At 45.1% G+C, this 23,688-nt stretch overlaps 1 protein-coding gene across 1 annotated transcript in view; it reads right to left on the bottom strand.

Annotated features, from left to right (window-relative positions):
* MYCBP (MYC binding protein) overlaps window positions 1–22,950 on the bottom strand; it is a 26,763-nt gene extending 3,813 nt beyond the window's left edge. The window contains exons 1-4 of the mRNA XM_073572184.1: window positions 22,769–22,950; window positions 11,826–11,898; window positions 7,666–7,714; window positions 3,062–3,191 (exon numbers count right to left, since the gene is read on the bottom strand). Of these exons, the coding sequence (XP_073428285.1) occupies window positions 3,062–3,191; window positions 7,666–7,714; window positions 11,826–11,898; window positions 22,769–22,783 (267 nt within the window). The 5' untranslated portion in view covers window positions 22,784–22,950. The remainder of the gene's footprint in view (window positions 1–3,061; window positions 3,192–7,665; window positions 7,715–11,825; window positions 11,899–22,768) is intronic.
* Between the last annotated feature and the right edge of the window lie 738 nt (window positions 22,951–23,688).

Below are 23,688 nucleotides of genomic sequence, written 5' to 3' on the forward strand. Positions count from 1 at the left end.
TGCCCTGACCTGCATACCAATGAACCCTTTAATAGAAGCCTTGGGTGAGAATCAGAGCGCTGAGGGATTTACCCTAACTTCCATACCGAAGATCCCTTTAAGAGAGGCCTGGGGTCAGTACCAAAGCGCAGAGTGGATTTGCCCTCAATTCCATACCAGGGATCCCTTTAAGAGGGGCCTGGGATCAGAACCAGAGCGCTGAGTGGATTTGCCCTCACTTCCATACCAATGATCCTTTTAATAGAATCCTGAGGTCAGATTCAGAGCACTGAGGGGTTTGCCCTAACTTCCATACAGGAGATCCCTTTAAGACAGCCTGGGGTCAGTACCAGAGCATTTGAAGGCAACTGCCCTGACTTCCATACCGGGGATCCCTTTAAGAGGGAAGATGTGTCTATGGGATGGAGGATGTGTGATGGGTATATGGGCACGGGAGGGGGGATTCATTTCTGTCATGTGCTCTCTGCTGCTTTCTGGGGGGCAGACAATGGCTGGGAGCTTATGTTCCTGGGGATGCTAGATTTCTCCCACCTGGTCACTGTCTGCTGAGGTGTTTTCGTTGGGTGAGAAAACTGTTGCTCATAGCAACCAATCACGGCTCAGCTTCTTTTAAACAGCTCTGGTGAAATGAAAGATGCTTCATGATTGGTTGGTAATACACACATTCAAAATATATATTATATATATATATATATTTAAAAAGGAAAAAAAAAAAAGAATAGTCACATAATTTCCTTGTTCAGCCTCTTTATCATTCTCCATTGAAGACCATAATATCATTACATGCCATGTTGAAATATAATGTTTGGGTAAGATGGGAGGGATTTTTGTGGGGTTCTATTGTGTTTATGTAATACACCATTTGGGAACTGTCCTGTATGTGATTACCTGTTTTTACAGTTTTTGAAAATGTTTAATAAAAAAATTACCTGATATAAAAAAAAAATATATATATATATATATATAATGTTTACATACAAAAACTAAGTGAAATATAATATCTCCAAGCCCGAGGTTTAGTAATGAACAGGTGTCAGACAGATACCCTCATTAATGAAACGGTACATAAAGAGTTAAAGACACACACGAAATCTGTCTCCCCCAATATCTCCCGATCTCCAGATCTGTGTCTCACAATATCTCCCGATGTGACTGTTCTACACGTGAGATCGGGGTGGGACACTTGGGTTACCTGGACTACGGCGGCAGGGAGTATTATATGTTGGTTTATTATTTTACATTATTTCTAGGAGACGAGGGCGTTGGGGATTTGGTGTGAGTTAAGTAGAATAGGTCTTTATTATTATGTGAATATGTATGCAATTTTTACTTTTTGTTTTTTTTTTTTTGTTTTTAAACTGTGAGCACAGGTGCCAGCAGATGATACTACTCTCCCATCAGCGGCACCTGCTGTCACTTACCAGTGACACCAGACATAGCACAATGGGAGTCTCCTCAGCCCACGCCTGCTTTTTTACCGGAGGTCACAGTCAGCTGCGGAGTCACGCTGACATCTGCCAGCATGATCCCACAGCGCTGTGACTGACAGTACTGGCGGTAGCGTTACCACACACACGCACATATTCTCCGCCCACACACACTTTCTCCTTTTGACATTTCCTTTTCTGCAGCATTTTGTGGCAGCAAATCCGCAAAACTTTTTACACCTGGGTGCAGAAATGCTGCAGATCCGCAAAAAGAATTGACATGCTGCGGAAAATAAAATGCTGGAAATAAGGATGGAGATTTCCGCAGCATGTGCACAACAATTCAGGAATGCCATTGCTTAAGTAATCACTTGCGTTTTTGGAGCATTTCCAAGTAGAAAAACCGCTGTGGAAACGCAACAAATCCGCAGCGTGTGCATATAGCCTTAGTTCACCACACTGTGCAGAGTTAAAAGGTTTCCATATGGCTTCACCTGATTTTTTGCATTTTGAAAAGTCTCACAACTTAGTGAAAAGGTTTATCATTCCCACCAGAGTGATTTTATGTACGTCTGAAACTTGTCCAATTTTTGCATCATTTTAGAGGAACCTGCAACTAAGCACTAAGAGGGCATTTTTTAATTTTATTCATGATTCCACTTGGACCTTTTCGATGTACACATTTTGCAAATCAGACAATTGCATCTGAAATATATATCACTTATCAACCAGTAACGTGACAGTAATAACCATTCCAATAATATTTATCAGAGAGGAATATACTAGAATATGTGTATTTATGTGAAAATCATTCACATATTAATACTTTGCTGTTTTGAAGTTGATACACACGCTGTCTTACCTTTTAGCTCCTTTCACACAGGTGTTGGTGCTGTGTGGCAGACATTGATGCTTTGGCACGGTGTCTGTACAGTAGTGTGGCCTTGAGCCATGGGGACTCAGCTTTGCAGTATAGTGGCTGTGGGACACCAGGTTGCTAGCCCTACTGATGCAGGATACCTTTAGGATCAGTGACCCACAGGAGGTTAACAATGACGTGGCAGTGTGCTTCATAAAGTCTGGTAAGAATCTTAAACTAATTGTGACGGATTGCTGTCCATTGCATCTGTTTTTTTGGAGGATCCGCCAAAAGTTGCTGTCCGTCACCATCCTCAAAGATTTCAAAACGGAGCTTGCAACGTTTTTTTTTCTGGCGGATCCTCCAGACACTCATTTAACCCGAAATTCTTTCTGGGTGCCGGACAAAAAAAACAAAACAACATTCTCATTCTCAGGCTGCGATTCCTTTAAAATTCTTCATTTTGCGGATCCGTCAGAAAAACGGATAGGTGGCATCCGTTGTCATCAGTTCTAAAATGGATCCAGCATCAGTCCTTTTGGCGGATTTTGACTGATGCAAAAAACTGAAGTGTGAAAGAGGCCTTACGGCTATGCATAAGTCAAGTTTTGGACGTGTGGTCCATGTATTTTCTTTAGCGCTATGATACCTACCTAAAAGTAGCTTGTGTGGGTCTATAACATCCATACTCACTGCTGAGGAGGCTTCCTGCTAGCTCATTAATGATGATAATCAATAAACGTTATGGAACGAAATCAAAAGGAGAGAAACTAACCTTTGCTTTAAGCTCTTTATTCTCTTCGAGAACAGCTTCGTATTTTTGTTTTAGTTCTGCGATTTCCAAGCGTAAAGCTTCAACATCAGGTGTTTCTGGGCCGGCAGCTCCCATGTGCTGTTTTAGAAAGCTGGATATACCATTAAGGATAACTACATTCCAATCAAACACATATGCGGCCTTCTGTAGGAAGTGTATATTCAGGAATGTACAGGTTACAAATACATGCAATGCAAATTCATATTTAGTATACTTATATTAGCACCTTGTCAGGTTTTGCTGGCTCAATTCATGGTTTTTTGCCCAGAGAGAAAGAAATTATAAATTGACCAATATGTATTGTCATGAAATCACAAGGGGATCATGCAGATATCTGACCTGACAAGACCTGATTTCACAGAAATGGCATAGATTTTTGCAAAGGGGAGCTGTTTGGAAAAGTGCCAGCCAAACAGAAAACTGCATCTCCCAGCATTGAACAATGGCACTAATTCAGAATCTGCTTTTATCCAGTAAGAGTCCTGCTCACATACCACCTCCCTTTGATGACCTCAGGTAGGGTCAAGTCAATGGGATGTGGGTCAGGTCCCAAACCTTTGTAGATCCCAAACCTTAAGGATATCTGCTCCACCTGGAAGTCCCGGGGGATATAGCAATTGCCATATTTCCGATCATGATTTTAGCCTTCAATAGATATGAAACATGGCATATATAACATTATCCATCTGGCTGACATCCAGGGCTGATCGGCAGGCTGCAATGCAAGCTAATGCATTGCGTTCTTACTAGGGCCAGGATGCCAAAATCCTTAAGATACTTGCTGTTAACGGGATTTCTCAGAGCCCATGACGGCACCACAGAGAGAGGGGATCCGCCCATCAAGGACATGAAACCTACAGATAAAGCGGTACCTCTCTCCTGCATCAGTTTACAGAGCACGAGAGGACGTCCAGATTAACAAATATTTTTAGCATTACTACAAAGCTTAACAGATACCGAGTGACTACTTTCTAAGTAATAACGTTAATCAACTAAGTGAGCACACCCACACGTGAAGGGAGGGAATGTATGGGTGCCGTCATGGGCTCTGAGAAATCCTGTTATCGGTAAGTAACTAGGTCTTTTGCCTTCCCCCAGGACAGCACCATGGAGAGATCTGCAGAGAATGTACATTAGGGAGGGACTACCGCTTCCAGAACCCTTCTCCCAAACGTAAGGTCTGAAGAAGAGGCTAGGTCTAGCCGATAGTGATTAAAGAATGTAGAGGGGAAAGACCAAGTAGCGGCTCTACATATCTGTTCTATTGAGGAACCGTCTCTTTCTGCCCAGGAGGCTGCCACTGCTCTGGTTGAATGAGCTTTTATTTTCTCCTGGGCGGCTGCCCAATGTAAGGTATACGACAGGATCCATCTTGTCTTTAGAAGCTTTATGCCCCTTTTGAGGACCCTGAAAGCACACAATGAAAGACCTATCCTTCTTACACTCCTGTGTGGCCTCTAGGTACTGGATCAGGCACCTTCTGACGTCTAGCGTGTGCAAGACTTTTTTCTTCCCTATTTTTTAAACTGGGACAGAAAGAAGGGAGATCTCCTGAGATCTGTGAAACCGTGATACCACTTTTGGAAGGTAGGATGGATCAGTTTTAAGAATAACCCTATCCTCTAAAATTTGTGTGAAGGGAGGGTTGGCCGACAATGCTTGAAGGTCACTGACCCTGCAAGCTGACGTGCTAACAGCAGTGATGTTTTAAGGGACAGGATTCTCAGAGAGGCCTCGCCTCTGACATGGGTTCAAAAGGAGGCTTAGTTAGGGCAGTAAGAACCCAATTTAAATCCCACTGAGGAGCACACCGGGAGGGGTCTAGATCTGCCTGACGCTTTTATGAATCTGGAAACCCACCTATTCCCGGCCAGGTCATAATTGTACAGAGCCCCTAAAGCCACGACTTGGACTTTTAAAGTACTTGTGGCTAGCCCCTGTTCCAATCCCTTCTGCTGGAACTCCAAGATGACCCTTAGTGGAACCCCCCCCCACTTAATATGGAGTCTGAATCTGAGAGGAATTTCTTCCAGATTTTCCCGTATAGTTTGGTGGTCACCGGTTTCCTACTTTGTAGTAAGGTGGAGACTAGATTTGGTGAAAACCCCTTATTACTCAGTAGAGCCTTTTCAAGTTCCAGGCTGTCATGTGTAAGTTTGTTACCTGCGGATGCACCACCGGCCACTGGGAGAGAAGGTCCGGAAGCTCCGGCAGAACCCAATGGTCAAAGACGACCATCCTCCTCAGCCAGGCAAACCATGTCCTCCTTGGCCAGAAGGAGATTAAAATCACACGAGCTTTGTCCTCCTGTATTTTCCTCAAAACCGCCCGAATCAGGGCAATCGAAGGAAAAGCATATGCTAGCTGGTAGTTCCATGGAATCATGAAGGCGTCCAAGGCAACAGGGTTCCCTATGCGGGCCATTGAGCAGAAAGCGTCTACCTTCCGGTTCTGACTGTTGGCGAACAGATCTATGGCCGGGAGACCCCACCTTTCTGCAATCTGATCCAACACCGCCAGGTTTAGTTTCCACTCGCCCTGTCTTAGCCGGGTCCGACTCAGGAAATCTGTCCTGCGATTCCTTACCCCCCTTATATGGAGTGCCGTCAATGACCCCAGGTTGTCCTAGGCTAACTGAAAAATGGTACTTGTTACTTCCATAAGTGGCTGGGAACGGGGTCCCCCCTGGTGATTCAAATGAGCTACCACCATCCGGTTGCCAGAGAATACCATGACATGGTGTGACTGAAGGGTGCTTAGGGATTCTAAGAGGGTGAACTTTACTGCCAATAGTTCCTTCATGTTTGAAGATACTGCTCTTAATTCTCCTGCCCAGACCCACTGCGCTATCTGGTTGTTCAGGTGTGCCCCCAACCCCTGGGGCTTGCGTTCGTTGTCAAGACCTGAGAAACCGGAACCACCCACGGAACACCCCAGGTCAGATTGGTGGATGAGGATATACAATCTAATGAGTGCAGTCCGACGATATGGTTAACTGCCCTTCTAAATTTCCTTTTAGAGAGTTTTCTGCTGACAATATCTCCCATTGCAACTCTCTTTTTTTCCCTCAGAACGGCCAGAATTCAGGATGTCATGGACACCAAAAGGGACATTGATTTCCGCAAAGTCATGGAAGGGAGATCCTTTGCTCAAAATACCAGCCTCACCATCTTCTGGACCTTCTCTGTCGGGAAGTGACACTCCTGTTTGTTTGAATCATGTACAATACCCAGGTTTTCCTGTACCTGGCTCAGCACTATTCTGGACTTCCCCAGATTCAAAAGCCAGCCTAAGTTGGTTAAAGAACTCATGACTCTCTCTAACTGGTCTTTGCAACGTTGGGGGGGGAGTTGTCAGTTATCAGGAATTCGTCTGGATATGGGAAGATCAGGATGCCCCGTGCCCTCAGGTGTGCCATCAACTCCGCCACTACCTTGGTGAATATCCGTGGTGCTACGATCAGTCCAAATGAAAGAGCTGATAGTGTCTTATTACCCCTTGTATTAGGACTGCCACCCTGAGGAACTGTTCGTAGTCTATGTGGGTGGGGATGTAACAATATGCATCTTTTAGGTCCAGAACAGTCATAAAACAGAATGGAAACTGCATTCTCACCGACGTCTTTATTGTCTCCATCTTGAATGATTGCACTTTCAGGCACTTGTTCAGTTTTCTTAAATGTATAATCGTCCCGAATGACCCATCTGGTTTTCTCCTCAAGAAAAGGGGGAGTAGAACCCTTCACCTCTTTCTTGACAAGGGACCACCTGAAGAACTCCCTTCCCTACCAGCCCCAAAATCTCCTGTTCTAAGGTCAGTTGTTCTTCTGAGGACCTCTGAGGTGCATTATGAAGGATGGATGGGAAGGAGTGTAGAGACAGTTTTAGGCCTGATTTTATTAGGTCCAATATCCAATAACTGTTGGTTATTTGTTCCCAGGCCAGGAGAAAGCGAGATAATCTTCCCCCCACCTGGGAGAAACCCTCATTGGGATGGCTATTTATTGTCATTGGGTCCCCTGTTGAACATGAATCCCTTGTTTTTACCCCTTCTATCTTTCCACTTATCCTTGGTTCTGGGGGCTTCCTCTGGAAAAATCTCTTACTCTGAAAGGGCCGCTTGTAAGATGGATTGGAGAGGATAGGGAAGCTTTCTTTTTGTCCCCCGCTTTATCCAGAATATCGTTCAGCGTGGGGCCAAACAAGAACTCGCCCTCGCAGGGGATGGAACATAACTTTGATTTAGTCTGGAGGTCCCCTGGCCAACACTTAAGGCAGAGGACTCGTCGGGCTGCATTGGAGAAGGATGCCGATCTGGCGGCTAGCCTGACCGAGTCTGCTGATGCGTCCACCAGAAAGGCAGCAGCGCCCTTCGTTACCGGTATACAGTCTAACTTCAGCTCTCCAGTCACTCAGTGTTGTCACAGGTCAGCTGGGCTTACTAGGAAATACATTGTCTGGTTTGGAGACAGAAAATTCAAGATCTTACTTTGGAGATTGTAATAAAATGGAGATTAAATGCTTAGTTTAGTCATTTAGTTAACTTTGTAGACAAAGAAAGGATACTCCAATGCATTATTTGGCTTTTCTGGCTCTTCGTACAATTCAACTAATACTGAAAGAGAATAAACCTTAATTAGCATTTTGGTAGCCTTTCTGGACAATATTCATAAAGAAAACTGTAAGAAATGTCAGTTTTGCTTAAAGGGGTTGTACCAAGCTTGGAAGTTATTCCTAATTCATAGGATTAAGATAACTTCCCATTTGTTCAGGGGCAAACAGCTGGAACCCCACCGACCCCGAAGCACTTGTGAATGGAACGGTGGCCAATCACACACACCTCTACTCCATTCATTCTTAATAGAACCATCGAGGATGCCTCTACCACCAGTTTGACTGTTTTTTAGCACTCCCAGCTCCCCAAGAAAAAAAAAATACAATAAAGATCAAAACATTATATTATTTCGAAATGATAGTAATGAAAAAAGTCATCTTGGCACAAAAAAGTTTTTGTTTTTTTCTTCTTAAGTTTGGTACAGCCAAAATTGTACTGACCTGGATAGTCTGTTTGACGGGTCATCTTTTGCCATACAATAAACACAAAATCGTCTCGATTGAAAAATTAAAAGTTATTGCTCTTGGAAAAGGATGGGAGAGAGGTAAGGGGGGGGGGGGGGGGATGTTTGGGATTACAAAGAAGAAAAAGCAAAAAATAATTAAGTCCATAAGGTCTTAAAGGGTTTCTCTGAAGTGATCCAAGCAGGTCATCCAATTTCAGCTGTCACCATTCCCAGGCACACAAAATTTCTCATGGTGCTCTGTGGCGAACTCACTGACTTTCTCACGGTGCTGAGGGCACTACAGTTCTGCCCAGCTGGGAATGCAGGCTCAGTGACCCACCGTAACCTCGATGAGGTCACCGCTGCTCACTGATGCTGTGCTCGCAGCAGCTCATTCATCAGTGGTTCTCAGATTGGACAGTCGGATCTTGACACCATCCAGGTTGAAAACTATTTATCCCAGACATAGATCACAGCATGGGACAGAATGACGGAGAGGTGAGGGATTTTTTTTATTTATGTTTTATTACAGGAGACAAGGGCTTCAATGGAATGGGCGTTAGGTGAGTTTAAGGTGGGAATCCCACTAAACATAAAAAAAAAAAAAAAAAAAAAAAAAAAGCCAATTCTCACTGCCAAGACTCGCAGGAGTACAAATCGATTTTTCACACCTAGCATCAGATTACAATGCAATTTTAAGATGAGCTTTTACATAGAGAAATTCTCTATGTCGTTTAAACAGTTTTCAAAAGAAATATTCTTCAAAAACCACACACATATACAGTATATATTAGATACATAGACAATTCTGATGTCAGCGCGAGTGCTATGGTAAAATTTCTAACAGCATGAGCGCTGACATCAAGTTAGGTGAAGAGAGTTGATTGGCTGTGAACTCCCAGGACCTGACAGCACGAGAGTGAGAACTATCTCATGCTTGCGGCGACGTCAGACTGGTTCTAGGAGTTCACGAAAGACCCTGGGCAGCGGTAGTAGACGCTGCTCAGTGTTTCTGTTGGATGACCAGCTGTATGGTTGCATCATGCAACCATGTAGCCTGCCATCTAGATGTAGTAGAGCTAGACCCTTCGTGGGACAAATGGATTATCATCTTCTCCACGGAAAGGTGAGCTATATTATTTATTTTAATTCTTACGCAGGGGACAATGATCATCACTGGAATGGGCGATGTCATAAGTATGGTTTAATTAAGATTTATTAAGGAGTCTGTGTCATTCTTTCAATTAGAGGACTTTATTCTGGGTGTGTGTGCGCTTTTTTACAATATGACTATGGGGTTAGTAATGGAGGCGTCTTTTAGACGCCTCTCCATTACTATCCTCTGGGCTTGATGTCACATAACAATACAAAGGTGATATCCACCCCCCACCACCCCAACTATCACCACACTTGACACCGCCACAGGGCAAGTAGGAAGAGCGAGACCAAGAGCCAGAATTGGCACATCTTAAAGGTGCGCCTTTTCTGGGGGGCTAAGAGCTGAAGTTTTCAGCCTGAGGGGCAGTATCCATGGCTTCTTCGTAGGCTATTAATATCAGCCCGCAGCCATCTACCTAGCCATTGCTGGTTATAAATTATAGGGGGACCCTATGTCTTTTTTTTTTTGGGGGGGTCCTTAACAGCCAGTAAAGGCTAAGTATACAGCTGTGAGCTGGTATTAATAGCCTGGGAAGTTCCATGGGTATTACCCCCTTCCCAGGTTATAAACATCTGCCCCCAGCCTTCTCCCCTGGTTTTGGAAATTATGCGGGAGCCCACACCACTTTTTTCTGAAGACTAATCTTTTAATAATTAAATACATCTACAGTGAGCTGCACACGCACTGTACTAATTGAATGTAACCTTCATCTATATATCTACCTATTCTATGTGTATATATCTATTATTTCCTGTCAGGTCCTGATGTGATTTTACTATACACGGAAGATGAATTGCCAGCTTTTCAAAGGAGATCGGTGCGAAAAAAAATAAAAAATAAAAATCGGACAGCACTCGCATGGTCTGAGTGCTGTGCGATTCCTTTGTCGCACCCATAGGCTTGCATTGGCGAGTCTCAGACGATACACGTACAATCTTAGCCTGCTGCGATTTTACACACATACCGAATACGCCTGAGACAAAAAAACGCTCATCTGAGCTGCCCCATAGAGTAACACAGGGCCGAGTGCTATGTGATGTGTTCTCGTATTCTATGGTAGTGTGACTCCAGCCTTACTGTGTTTGTTATTTTGAAATAAAAATGAAAAAGTGTTTTGTATATATTCCAAATAAAGAACTTTATTCTGGCTGTGTCTTTATTTACCATATAACTATAGGATTAGTAATGGATAGGTGTCTTATAAAAACATCTATTACTAAGGCCTGATTCACATTTCCGTTTGTTGCCATCAGTCAAAATCCACCGTTTTGCAAAAAAAAACGGATCCACATTTTTGTTTGGCGGATCCTGTTTTTTTCCCATTGACTTGCATTAGCGGCAGATTTTGACGGATCCGCCAAAATGTTGGCGTCCGCTGACTTCAGTGGATGGCGGAAGTCTCTCGCTCTCTATCCCTTTCCAGGCTCGTGTTCCTTTAAATTTCCACCACTAGCTGATAATGCGACACACCGGAAACTGATCCGTTTTTTCACATTCTGGCAGATTTACACTGACGTCAAAAAACGGAAATGTGAAAAAGGCCTAACCTGTGGACCTGATGTCACCAGACAATAAAAAGTTGACCAACCCCACAGATAAGATCCCCACTTGCCACTGCCACAGGGCAAATGGGAAGAATCAGGCAAAGCGCCAGAACTCACGCACATGGTAGATGTGACATCTCTGGTCAGCTGTGGGCTGCTATTTGTAGGCTGGGGGGGGGGGCAGGCAATATCCATGGCCCCTTACCAGCCCAAGAATACTAACCCTCAGCTGTCTGCTTTAGGTTGGTTGTCAAAGATGAAGGGGGGGGGGATAACAGGCTGTTTTTTAATTATTTAAATAATTTAAAAAATACAGCATGGGGACCCCTCTATTCTTGATAACCAACCTTGCTAAAGCTAACAGTTGAGGGTTTCGGCCCGCAGCTGTGTTTTGCCTGGCTGGTTATCAAAAATAGTTGTTTTTTTTTCTCATTTATTTGACAGGCGGCAACTGATGACTAGTCTCATCAGCCACCGCCTGCCCTCGCTGTTATCAGCTGAATAAAACTCATTGTCCCCTGCTTGCGCTAATCGCAGGGGTAAATCGCACACGGTACCGCTGCTTCCTAGGCATCAGTACAAGTCACACTGATGACACACGGATGTCATCAACGTACAAGTGTGTGGGACGTTTTGCAGACCGTGCTGCTGTAAAAACACTGACATGTCATTGTGTTTTGCCCACGGATACACTCTGACATGCACTTGAATGGGTCTACGTGTGTAAGTGTCACCACACGTACCGGACACACTGACATATGATACAGCCTTAAGGAAGAGTTTGATTACTTCTCAGAGAATCCCTTTAAGTGGCTCAAAAAAAACAACAAAAAAAACCCAAAATGGAGTGCGACTGATTTCCTTCAGCACTGTAGCTAGTTTTAGATTTTGACAGTGGCTTTTATTTTATATAAGTTTCTGTAGTAACTATGATAGTAAACCCTAGAAGTGTATATTGTCCACCTTTAGTAAGTGTGTCAAGGACACCAGCCTTCTCCAAGTATCTTCTGAACTGTTCCCTTTTGGAATCTGCTGCCTAGGAGAAAGAAAATAAGCCAAAAGTCAAAATACTCTGTTTTCACGAGAACAAATCAGAGGCACGTTCATGTAGTTTTAGTAACTTTCTTCTTGGTTACAGTTATTTTAAAAAACGTAAAGAAGAAATAATATAAACACACACAAGACCATTATGACAGGTTCCGACCAGCTCACATTTTAATGCATGGTTTAAAGGAGTTGTCCACCTTTTGAGATGATTTTTTTTTTATATTCATGAATTTTGGGTTACGTCTCATTTATGAAATTGGGTTTAATATTTTGCTTTCTATAGCCAGTGTTGCACTGGCTCTTGTTCGCTGCCGAATTAAAAGGGGTTGTCCAGGACTTCTATATCAATGGCCTATCCCAAAAATAGGCCATCAATATCTGGTGGGTGGGGATACAACACATGGCACCCCCACCAATCAGCTATTCCAGGTGACCTGATGTGAGCAGTTGCAAAGCACGGCTCCATCAGAGGTATAGTGGCCACAGCCAGGTACTACACATTTGTCCCCCTATTCGGATCAAATGGAAACATATGTGCACTATCCGACCAAGCCCACTATAAAATTGACAGAGCTATATAATTCCACTCCACAATTAAGCACATCCGCACACCAGAAACAGCTGATCAGTGGCAGGGGTTGTCGGACCCCCACCAGATATTAGTGACCTATACTAAAGATGATAGGCCAGCAATATAAAAGTCCCTGAGAGCACCTTCAACTGAGAATCTGTTAGTCAGCCTGCTGTGACAGTCTGATTGAGTTTGTAAAACTTATCCATCCTTTTCTAAGCTCCTCACAGCTGATTTATGAGAAGAGACCACATCAAAGTTGAATGTGAATTGAAACAAAAAGCCTGTTTTTACAGACATTGCTACACTTATAATGAGATACCATTGCAAAGTTTGTCCCTAAAATGCCTTAATACACGAGCCTATGTAACAGCTGCATACACCAGAGTAGGCCTATGATGTACCTTAATAAAGCTCCATTTCTTTAGGAAGCACATTATTGTCAGAAATGATCACACTAATGGTAAAATCGGATAAATGGCACAAGACGTTCTCGCGCGATCAGCGATAACCAGCAGGGGAGCGGTCGGAGGTAAGTATCAGACACAGCGATGTCGCTATAACGTCACAAAACCAGTGACGTTATAGCGATATTGCTAGCGATATCACTAGCGATATCACTTAGTGTGACGGGCCCTTGAGTCTGTATAAGGGTCAGCTCACAAAGGGCATTTTTTCAGCTTTTTTTCTGCAGCAAAACCTGATCTCTCGGCAGAAAAAAAGATGTTTTCCTTTGGTCTTTCTTGCGTTTGAGGCGATTTTAGCATGCTAGATTTGTCTCTTGTGCATGTGGATAAAGTTTAGAGTTTTTTTTTTCCTTTTTTAAAGTCCTATTTCTATAGAATTACTGTAAGTTTTGGCACAAAAACAAAAAAAAAAAAATACATCAATACCTGAATCTTGCATTTTTTCACCACCCAACACTGAAAGAAGTGACCTGCTCCATTGTGCAAAAAAACATGCAAAGCACAAAATCCGGATGACAAAAAAAAAAAAAAAGTTGTGTGCATGAGATTTCTGAACCGTCAGACATAGCTGGTACTGTAAAGCACAGCTGAAAATTTGCATTTAAAAATACTGCAAAAATGCCTAGTGTGAACTTAGCCTAAAAATGCAACAATATGCGACAATATGTAATAAATTAATTACAGTGAAGAATGTGCTGTAAATGTTTTCATAATAATTTGGGAAAGTTATGAAAAGTCTGTTCTGTTCCTGATCTAAGGATCTCGGCTTTTAGCCAAAATGAATCCGTGCTGCACTTTATGTACATTCTCAGTAGTGACCAGTGCTGCGGGGTCGTAGATGAGATGAATCTTTGCTGCACTTTATGTACATGCTCAGTAGAGACCGATGCTGTGGGGTCGGGGGTGAGATGAATCTGTGCTGCCCTTTATGTATATGCTCAGAAGTGAGGCAGTGCTGTGGAGTCGTAGCAGAGATGAATCTGTGCTGCAGTTTATGCACATGCTCAGTAGTGTCCAGAGCTGTGGGGTCAGAGGTGAGATGAATCTGTGCTGCACTTTATGTACATGCTCAGTAGTGACCGATGCTGTGGGGTCAGAGGCAAGATGAATCTGTGCTGCACTTTATGTACATGCTCAGTAGTGAGGCCGGGCTGTGGGGTCATAGATGAGATGAATCTGTGCTGCACTTTATGTACATGCTCAGTAGTGACCGATGCTGTGGGGTCAGAGGCAAGATGAATCTGTGCTGCACTTTATGTACATGCTCAGTAGTGACCAGTGCTGTGGAGTCGTAGATGAGATGAATCTGTGCTGCACTTTACATACATGCTCAGTAGTGACTAGTGCTGTGGAGTCGTAGTGGAGATGAATCTGTGCTGCACTTTATGTACATGCTCAGTAGTGACCGATGCTGTGGGGTCAGAGGCAAGATGAATCTGTGCTGCAGTTTATGCACATGCTCAGTAGTGACCAGTGCTGTGGGGTCGTAGTAGAGATGAATCTGTGCTGCACTTTATGTACATGCTCAGTAGTGACCAATGCTGTGGGGTCGTAGATGAGATGAATCTTTGCTGCACTTTACATACATGCTCAGTAGTGACTAGTGCTGTGGAGTCGTAGTGGAGATGAATCTGTGCTGCACTTTATGTACATGCTCAGTAGTGACCAGTGCTGTGGGGTCGTAGATGAGATGAATCTCTGCTGCACTTTATGTACATGTCTGTAGTGACCAGTGCTGTGGAGTCGTAGATGAGATGAATCTGTGCTGCACTTTATGTACATGCTCAGTAGAGACCGATGCTGTGGGGTCGGGGGTGAGATGAATCTGTGGTGCCCTTTATGTATATGCTCAGTAGTGTCCAGTGCTGTAGGGTCAGAGGTGAGATGAATCTGTGCTGCACTTTATGTACATGCTCAGTAGTGAGGCAGTGCTGTGGAGTCGTAGCAGAGATGAATCTGTGCTGCACTTTATGTACATGCTCAGTAGTGAGGCAGTGCTGTGGAGTCGTAGCAGAGATGAATCTGTGCTGCAGTTTATGCACATGCTCAGTAGTGACCAGTGCTGTGGGGTCGTAGTAGAGATGAATCTGTGCTGCATTTTATGTACATGCTCAGTAGTGACCAGTGCTGTGGGGTTGTAGATGAGATGAATCTGTGCTGCACTTTACGTACATGCTCAGTAGTGACCAGTGCTGTGGGATCACAGATGAGATGAATCTGTGCTGCACTTTACGTACAAGCTCTGTAGTGACCAGTGCTGTGGGATCACAGATGAGATGAATCTGTGCTGCACTTTACGTACAAGCTCTGTAGTGACCAGTGCTGTGGGGTTGTAGATGAGATGAATCTGTGCTGCACTTTACGTACATGCTCAGTAGTGTCCATTGCTGTGGGGTCGTAGATGAGATGAATCTGTGCTGCACTTTATGCACATGCTCAGTAGTGACTAGTGCTGTGGGGTCGGGGGTGAGATGAATCTGTGCTGCACTTTACGTACATGCTCAGTAGTGACCAGTGCTGTGGGGTCGTAGATGAGATGAATCTGTGCTGCGCTTTATGTACATGCTCAGTAGTGAGGCAGTGCTGTGGGGTCGTAGATGAGATGAATCTGTGCTGCACTTTATGTACATACTCAGTAGTGACCAGTGCTGTGGGGTCGGGGGTGAGATGAATCTGTGCTGCAGTTTATACACATGCTCTGTAGTGTCCAGTGCTGTAGGGTCAGAGGTGAGATGAATCTGTGCTGCACTTTATGTACATGCTCAGTAGTGTCCAGTGCTGTAGGGTCAGAGGTGAGATGAATCTGTGCTGCACTGTATGCACATGCTCAGTAGTGACCAGTGCTGTGGAGTCGTGGATGAGATTAATCTGTGGTGCACTTTATGTACATGCTCAGTAGTGACCAGTGCTGTGGAGTTGTAGATGAGATGAATCTGTGCTGCACTTTATGTACATGCTCAGTAGTGACCAGTGCTGTGGGGTCATAGATGAGATGAATCTGTGCTGCACTGTATGCACATGCTCAGTAGTGACCAGTGCTGTGGAGTCGTGGATGAGATTAATCTGTGGTGCACTTTATGTACATGCTCAGTAGTGACCAGTGCTGTGGAGTTGTAGATGAGATTAATCTGTGGTGCACTTTATGTACATGCTCAGTAGTGACCAGTGCTGTGGGGTCGTAGATGAGATGAATCTGTGCTGCATTTTATGTACATGCTCAGTAGTGACCAGTGCTGTGGAGTCGTAGATGAGATGAATCTGTGCTGCACTTTCTGTACATGCTCTGTAGTGACCAGTGCTGTGGAGTCGTAGATGAGATGAATCTGTGCTGCACTTTATGTACATGCTCAATAGTGACCAGTGCTGTGGGGTCGTAGATGAGATGAATCTTTGCTGCACTTTACATATATGCTCAGTAGTGACTAGTGCTGTGGAGTCGTAGTGGAGATGAATCTGTGCTGCACTTTATGTACATTCTCAGTAGTGACCAGTGCTGTGGGGTCGTAGATGAGATGAATCTCTGCTGCACTTTATGTACATGTCTGTAGTGACCAGTGCTGTGGAGTCGTAGATGAGATGAATCTGTGCTGCACTTTATGTACATGCTCAGTAGAGACCGATGCTGTGGGGTCGGGGGTGAGATGAATCTGTGGTGCCCTTTATGTATATGCTCAGTAGTGTCCAGTGCTGTAGGGTCAGAGGTGAGATGAATCTGTGCTGCACTTTATGTACATGCTCAGTAGTTTCCAGGGCTGTGGGGTCATAGCTGAGATGAATCTGTGCTGCACTTTCTGTACATGCTCTGTAGTGACCAGGGCTGTGGAGTCGTAGACGAGATGAATCTGTGCTGCACTTTATGTACATGCTCAGTAGTGACCAGTGCTGTGGGGTCGTAGATGAGATGAATCTCTGCTGCACTTTATGTACATGTCTGTAGTGACCAGTGCTGTGGAGTCGTAGATGAGATGAATATGTGCTGCACTTTATGTACATGCTCAGTAGAGACCGATGATGTGGGGTCGGGGGTGAGATGAATCTGTGCTGCCCTTTATGTATATGCTCAGTAGTGTCCAGTGCTGTAGGGTCAGAGGTGAGATGAATCTGTGCTGCACTTTATGTACATGCTCAGTAGTGAGGCAGTGCTGTGGAGTCGTAGCAGAGATGAATCTGTGCTGCACTTTATGTACATGCTCAGTAGTTTCCAGGGCTGTGGGCTCATAGCTGAGATGAATCTGTGCTGCACTTTATGCACATGCTCAGTACTGACCAGTGCTGTGGAGATGTAGATGAGATGAATCTGTGCTGCACTTTATGTACATGCTCAGTAGTGACCAGTGCTGTGGGGTCGTAGATGAGATGAATCTGTGCTGCGCTTTATGTACATGCTCAGTAGTGAGGCAGTGCTGTGGGGTCGTAGATGAGATGAATCTGTGCTGCACTTTATGTACATGCTCAGTAGTGACCAGTGCTGTGGGGTCGGGGGTGAGATGAATCTGTGCTGCAGTTTATGCACATGCTCTGTAGTGTCCAGTGCTGTAGGGTCAGAGGTGAGATGAATCTGTGCTGCACTTTATGTACATGCTCAGTAGTGAGGCAGTGCTGTGGAGTCGTAGCAGAGATGAATCTGTGCTGCACTTTATGTACATGCTCAGTAGTTTCCAGGGCTGTGGGCTCATAGCTGAGATGAATCTGTGCTGCACTTTATGCACATGCTCAGTAGTGACCAGTGCTGTGGAGATGTAGATGAGATGAATCTGTGCTGCACTTTATGTACATGCTCAGTAGTGAGGCAGTGCTGTGGAGTCGTAGCAGAGATGAATCTGTGCTGCAGTTTATGCACATGCTCAGTAGTGACCAGTGCTGTGGGGTCGTAGTAGAGATGAATCTGTGCTGCATTTTATGTACATGCTCAGTAGTGACCAGTGCTGTGGGGTTGTAGATGAGATGAATCTGTGCTGCACTTTACGTACATGCTCAGTAGTGACCAGTGCTGTGGGGTTGTAGATGAGATGAATCTGTGCTGCACTTTACGTACATGCTCAGTAGTGACCAGTGCTGTGGGATCACAGATGAGATGAATCTGTGCTGCACTTTATGTACATGCTCAGTAGTGACCAGTGCTGTGGGGTTGTAGATGAGATGAATCTGTGCTGCACTTTACGTACATGCTCAGTAGTGACCAGTGCTGTGGGATCATAGATGAGATGAATCTGTGCTGCACTTTATGTACATGCTCAGTAGTGACCAGGGCTGTGGAGTCATAGCAGAGATGAATCTGTGCTGCATTTTACGTACATGCTCAGTAGTGACCAGTGCTGTGGGGTCGTAGATGAGATGATCTGTGCTGCACTTTACGTACAAGCTCTGTAGTGACCAGTGCTGTGTCGTTGTAGATGAGATGAATCTGTGCTGCACTTTACGTACATGCTCAGTAGTGACCAGTGCTGTGGGGTCGTAGATGAGATGAATCTGTGCTGCACTTTATGTACATGCTCAGTAGTGACCAGTGCTGTGGGGTCGGGGGTGAGATGAATCTGTGCTGCAGTTTATGCACATGCTCTGTAGTGTCCAGTGCTGTAGGGTCAGAGGTGAGATGAATCTGTGCTGCACTGTATGCACATGCTCAGTAGTGACCAGTGCTGTGGAGTCGTGGATGAGATTAATCTGTGGTGCACTTTATGTACATGCTCAGTAGTGACCAGTGCTGTGGGGTCGGGGGTGAGATGAATCTGTGCTGCAGTTTATGCACATGCTCTGTAGTGTCCAGTGCTGTAGGGTCAGAGGTGAGATGAATCTGTGCTGCACTGTATGCACATGCTCAGTAGTGACCAGTGCTGTGGAGTCGTGGATGAGATTAATCTGTGGTGCACTTTATGTACATGCTCAGTAGTGTCCAGTGCTGTGGGGTCATAGATGAGATGAATCTGTGCTGCACTGTATGCACATGCTCAGTAGTGACCAGTGCTGTGGGGTCATAGATGAGATGAATCTGTGCTGCACTGTATGCACATGCTCAGTAGTGACCAGTGCTGTGGAGTCGTGGATGAGATTAATCTGTGGTGCACTTTATGTACATGCTCAGTAGTGACCAGTGCTGTGGAGTTGTAGATGAGATGAATCTGTGGTGCACTTTATGTACATGCTCAGTAGTGACCAGTGCTGTGGGGTCATAGATGAGATGAATCTGTGCTGCACTGTATGCACATGCTCAGTAGTGACCAGTGCTTTGGAGTCGTGGATGAGATTAATCTGTGGTGCACTTTATGTACATGCTCAGTAGTGACCAGTGCTGTGGAGTTGTAGATGAGATGAATCTGTGCTGCACTTTATGTACATGCTCTGTAGTGTCCAGTGCTGTAGGGTCAGAGGTGAGATGAATCTGTGCTGCACTTTATGTGCATGCTCAGTAGTGACCAGTGCTGTGGGGTCATAGATGAGATGAATCTGTGCTGCACTTTATGCACATGCTCAGTAGTGACCAGGGCTGTGGAGTGGTAGATGAATCTGTGCTGCACTGTATGCACATGCTCAGTAGTGACCAGTGCTGTGGAGTCGTGGATGAGATTAATCTGTGGTGCACTTTATGTACATGCTCAGTAGTGACCAGTGCTGTGGAGTTGTAGATGAGATGAATCTGTGCTGCACTTTATGTACATGCTCTGTAGTGTCCAGTGCTGTAGGGTCGTAGATGAGATTAATCTGTGCTGCACTTTATGTACATGCTCAGTAGTGACCAGTGCTGTGGGGTCATAGATGAGATGAATCTGTGCTGCACTTTATGCACATGCTCAGTAGTGACCAGGGCTGTGGAGTGGTAGATGAGATGAATCTGTGCTGCACTGTATGCACATGCTCAGTAGTGACCAGTGCTGTGGAGTCGTGGATGAGATTAATCTGTGGTGCACTTTATGTACATGCTCAGTAGTGACCAGTGCTGTGGAGTCGTGGATGAGATTAATCTGTGGTGCACTTTATGTACATGCTCAGTAGTGTCCAGTGCTGTGGGGTCATAGATGAGATGAATCTGTGCTGCACTGTATGCACATGCTCAGTAGTGACCAGTGCTGTGGAGTCGTGGATGAGATTAATCTGTGGTGCACTTTATGTACATGCTCAGTAGTGACCAGTGCTGTGGAGTTGTAGATGAGATGAATCTGTGGTGCACTTTATGTACATGCTCAGTAGTGACCAGTGCTGTGGGGTCATAGATGAGATGAATCTGTGCTGCACTGTATGCACATGCTCAGTAGTGACCAGTGCTTTGGAGTCGTGGATGAGATTAATCTGTGGTGCACTTTATGTACATGCTCAGTAGTGACCAGTGCTGTGGAGTTGTAGATGAGATGAATCTGTGCTGCACTTTATGTACATGCTCTGTAGTGTCCAGTGCTGTAGGGTCAGAGGTGAGATGAATCTGTGCTGCACTTTATGTACATGCTCAGTAGTGACCAGTGCTGTGGGGTCATAGATGAGATGAATCTGTGCTGCACTTTATGCACATGCTCAGTAGTGACCAGGGCTGTGGAGTGGTAGATGAGATGAATCTGTGCTGCACTGTATGCACATGCTCAGTAGTGACCAGTGCTGTGGAGTCGTGGATGAGATTAATCTGTGGTGCACTTTATGTACATGCTCAGTAGTGACCAGTGCTGTGGAGTTGTAGATGAGATGAATCTGTGCTGCACTTTATGTACATGCTCTGTAGTGTCCAGTGCTGTAGGGTCAGAGGTGAGATTAATCTGTGGTGCACTTTATGTACATGCTCAGTAGTGACCAGTGCTGTGGGGTCATAGATGAGATGAATCTGTGCTGCACTTTATGCACATGCTCAGTAGTGACCAGGGCTGTGGAGTGGTAGATGAGATGAATCTGTGCTGCACTGTATGCACATGCTCAGTAGTGACCAGTGCTGTGGAGTCGTGGATGAGATTAATCTGTGGTGCACTTTATGTACATGCTCAGTAGTGACCAGTGCTGTGGAGTCGTAGATGAGATTAATCTGTGGTGCACTTTATGTACATGCTCAGTAGTGACCAGTGCTGTGGGGTCAGAGTCTGGGGTCTGGCTTACTGACCCCGGCAGCCCTGGTGGTAGTATGTGGGAGCAGCAGGTGGAGGGCACTGCGGTCACAACACTCTGGATATAGTCATATACAGGCCAAGTTCAGAGGGCCACACGAAGATTCTAGTGAGTCAAGGCTACAAAGTGTGGAGGTGACCGGCTGCGTATGCTCGTGCACATGCCCAATGGGTGCTTCCTATTTACATGCACTGGTCTGGCCCCTACATTGGGCCACAGTAGTCACATGCTAGAATAATTGCCACACAGACCATTGGTCCATGCGGATGGTCGGCCATGTGTATTGGCACACTGGTAAGGATATGTGCACACGATGCGGATTCTGCTGCAGCAGCTCATTTGGCCCTGCGGAACTGCAAGTGATGTACAGTACCATTTAAGGCTGTGAGCACACGTTGCAGATTCTGCTGTGGAATTTTGCTAAATCCGCAGGTAAAATGACCGGCGTTTTACCCAGGGCTGTGGAGTCGGAGTCGTGGAGTCGGAGTCGGTGCTCATTTTGGTGGAGTCGGAGTTGGAGTCGGTATAAAATGGACCGACTCCGACTCCTAAAATATATAATAAATTGGGTACAGTAATTCAATGCAGGATGTGCTGAATATTTTTTCATAGGAGTTTGGGAAAGTTATGAAATGTCCTATAAATGGCTGTTATATTCCTGATCTAAGGCTACATTCACACACAGTGTTTTTCCTGTGTTTTTTGAGGATACGTTTTTCAGCTGCAAAAGCTGATCATCTTTTTAAAAAACTGCATCACCTGAAAGGTTTTTGAGCTCATAGATAATGTTTTCAATAGCAAAAGCAGATTAGAAATCTGCTCTATCCATCCATTTATCCATATCTGTCTATCCATATCGTATCTGTACCAAAAAGAATGAAAACCGGGTAGTACACCAATATATATTCTGTTCTATATAAATATCTTGATTATTGGATCATAAAAATGATTAAATATCTGAGGTTCACATTGTACTACAATAAATTTTTCACTTAAATATAAGCAATCTGTGTGGGAGTCGGTGTAAGGGAAATTGAGGAGTCGGAGTCGCAGGTTTGGCTTACCGACTCCACAGCCCTGGTTTTACCTGCAGATTTAGTGCAGTTTTTGTGCGGCTTTCTATAATGGAGTAGTTGGAAAACTGCTGCAGAACTGCACAAAAGAAGTGACATGCTGCAGTTTTAAATCCGCACCAAATCTGCAGCATGTGCACAGCGGTTTTTGTTTTTCATAGCCTTAAATGGTACTGTACATCACTTGCAGTTCTGCAGGGCCAAATCTGCTGCAGAAGAATCCGCACCGTGTGCACACACCCTTAGGCTAGGTAAAACAAAACGCAGTGCACATGAAGTGGATTTTTCCGCGCAGATTTAAAACTGCAGCATGTCACTTCTTTGGTGCCGTTCCGCAGCAGTTTTACACCTGCTCCATTATAGGAATCCACAGGTGTCAAACTGCAGGGGAAATCCGCACAAAAACTGCTGTAAATCTGCAGGTAAGACGCCGGTCATTTTACCTGCGGATTTAGCAAAATCTGTGCGGCCAATTCCACAGCAGAATCTGCCCCGTGTGCACACAGCCTGATAATCGGTGCTCATGTCTGGCTAATACGCTGGTCCACAGCTGGAGCAATCTCCCCCAGGGCCCCCTGCCGTGTTATGTGGGGTCTCCTTAGCACCCCAGTGCTGGGCTACAGCCGCCAATGTTCCCCCACACAAGGCCGCAGCCTTCTCCCGCCTCACCTTGTAGTTCGCCATGGCGCTCAGCTGTCGCGTCAGGTTTGTTAATCAACAGTCACCCCAGTAACAAGTAGATAATGACGCATGCGCAGTAACTAGCGTCCGGGTACGGACCGAGGGCGTGTTGCTGACGCATGCGCAATTATGCTATGGTAGAGCTTGTGATTATCACCAGGTGTCCGTGGAGTCGCGTTGTGAGGCAGGGCCGGCCTGTCTGGTACAGCAAGGATGAAGAGGGAAAAAAAGGAGCAGATGCTGTAACGCAGCGCGACCAGCAGAGGGCATTACACCTGGGGGAGCTAGTGGTGAAGTGACAGGTCACATGACCCAGGGGTGACTGGCAGACCACTAATGTGCAGGGGCCGTTCTACCAGTCATCAGGAGAGAGCTGGGCTCACCCTGCGCAAGTCAAGAAACCCCCAAAGTGTTTAACCAGTTCAAGACAGGGCCATCCCCCCTATTCCTGACCGAACCCATTTGTGGTTCCTTTCATACATGTGGTGCTAACAGCTTTTTTTTTATATGTGGGGCCTAGTTTTTATGTAATTTTCATGCTTTTTTCCATAATATAGTGTGTCCATTATCGCGTCCATGTAACTTCATAGCCACATGCGTACAGTGAACATTTCAATGCAATCCTATGGCGGCGGAATCGCCGTGATTCCACAGAATTAATGGACATGCTGCGGATTTTACCACTATGCGAATCCGCAGCATGGGCACAGCAACCGCGGAATCCCATAGGATTGCATGGGGATGCGTTTTTTAAGCATTTCCACTGCGGCAGAAACGCTTAATAAATGCAGTGTGGGCACACAGCCATATACCGCACTAGGAACGGTGTAAAAATAAAACCAATTCTTCACCTGCAGTTGATTTTTTTCATTCTGCCTCCCAAAGATCGCAGTAAGGCACATGTATCC

This window comes from Dendrobates tinctorius, unplaced genomic scaffold (genome assembly GCF_039654945.1).
Source record: "Dendrobates tinctorius isolate UK_male_01 unplaced genomic scaffold, ASM3965494v1 ptg000007l, whole genome shotgun sequence".
Classification (NCBI taxonomy): Eukaryota; Metazoa; Chordata; class Amphibia; order Anura; family Dendrobatidae; genus Dendrobates; species Dendrobates tinctorius.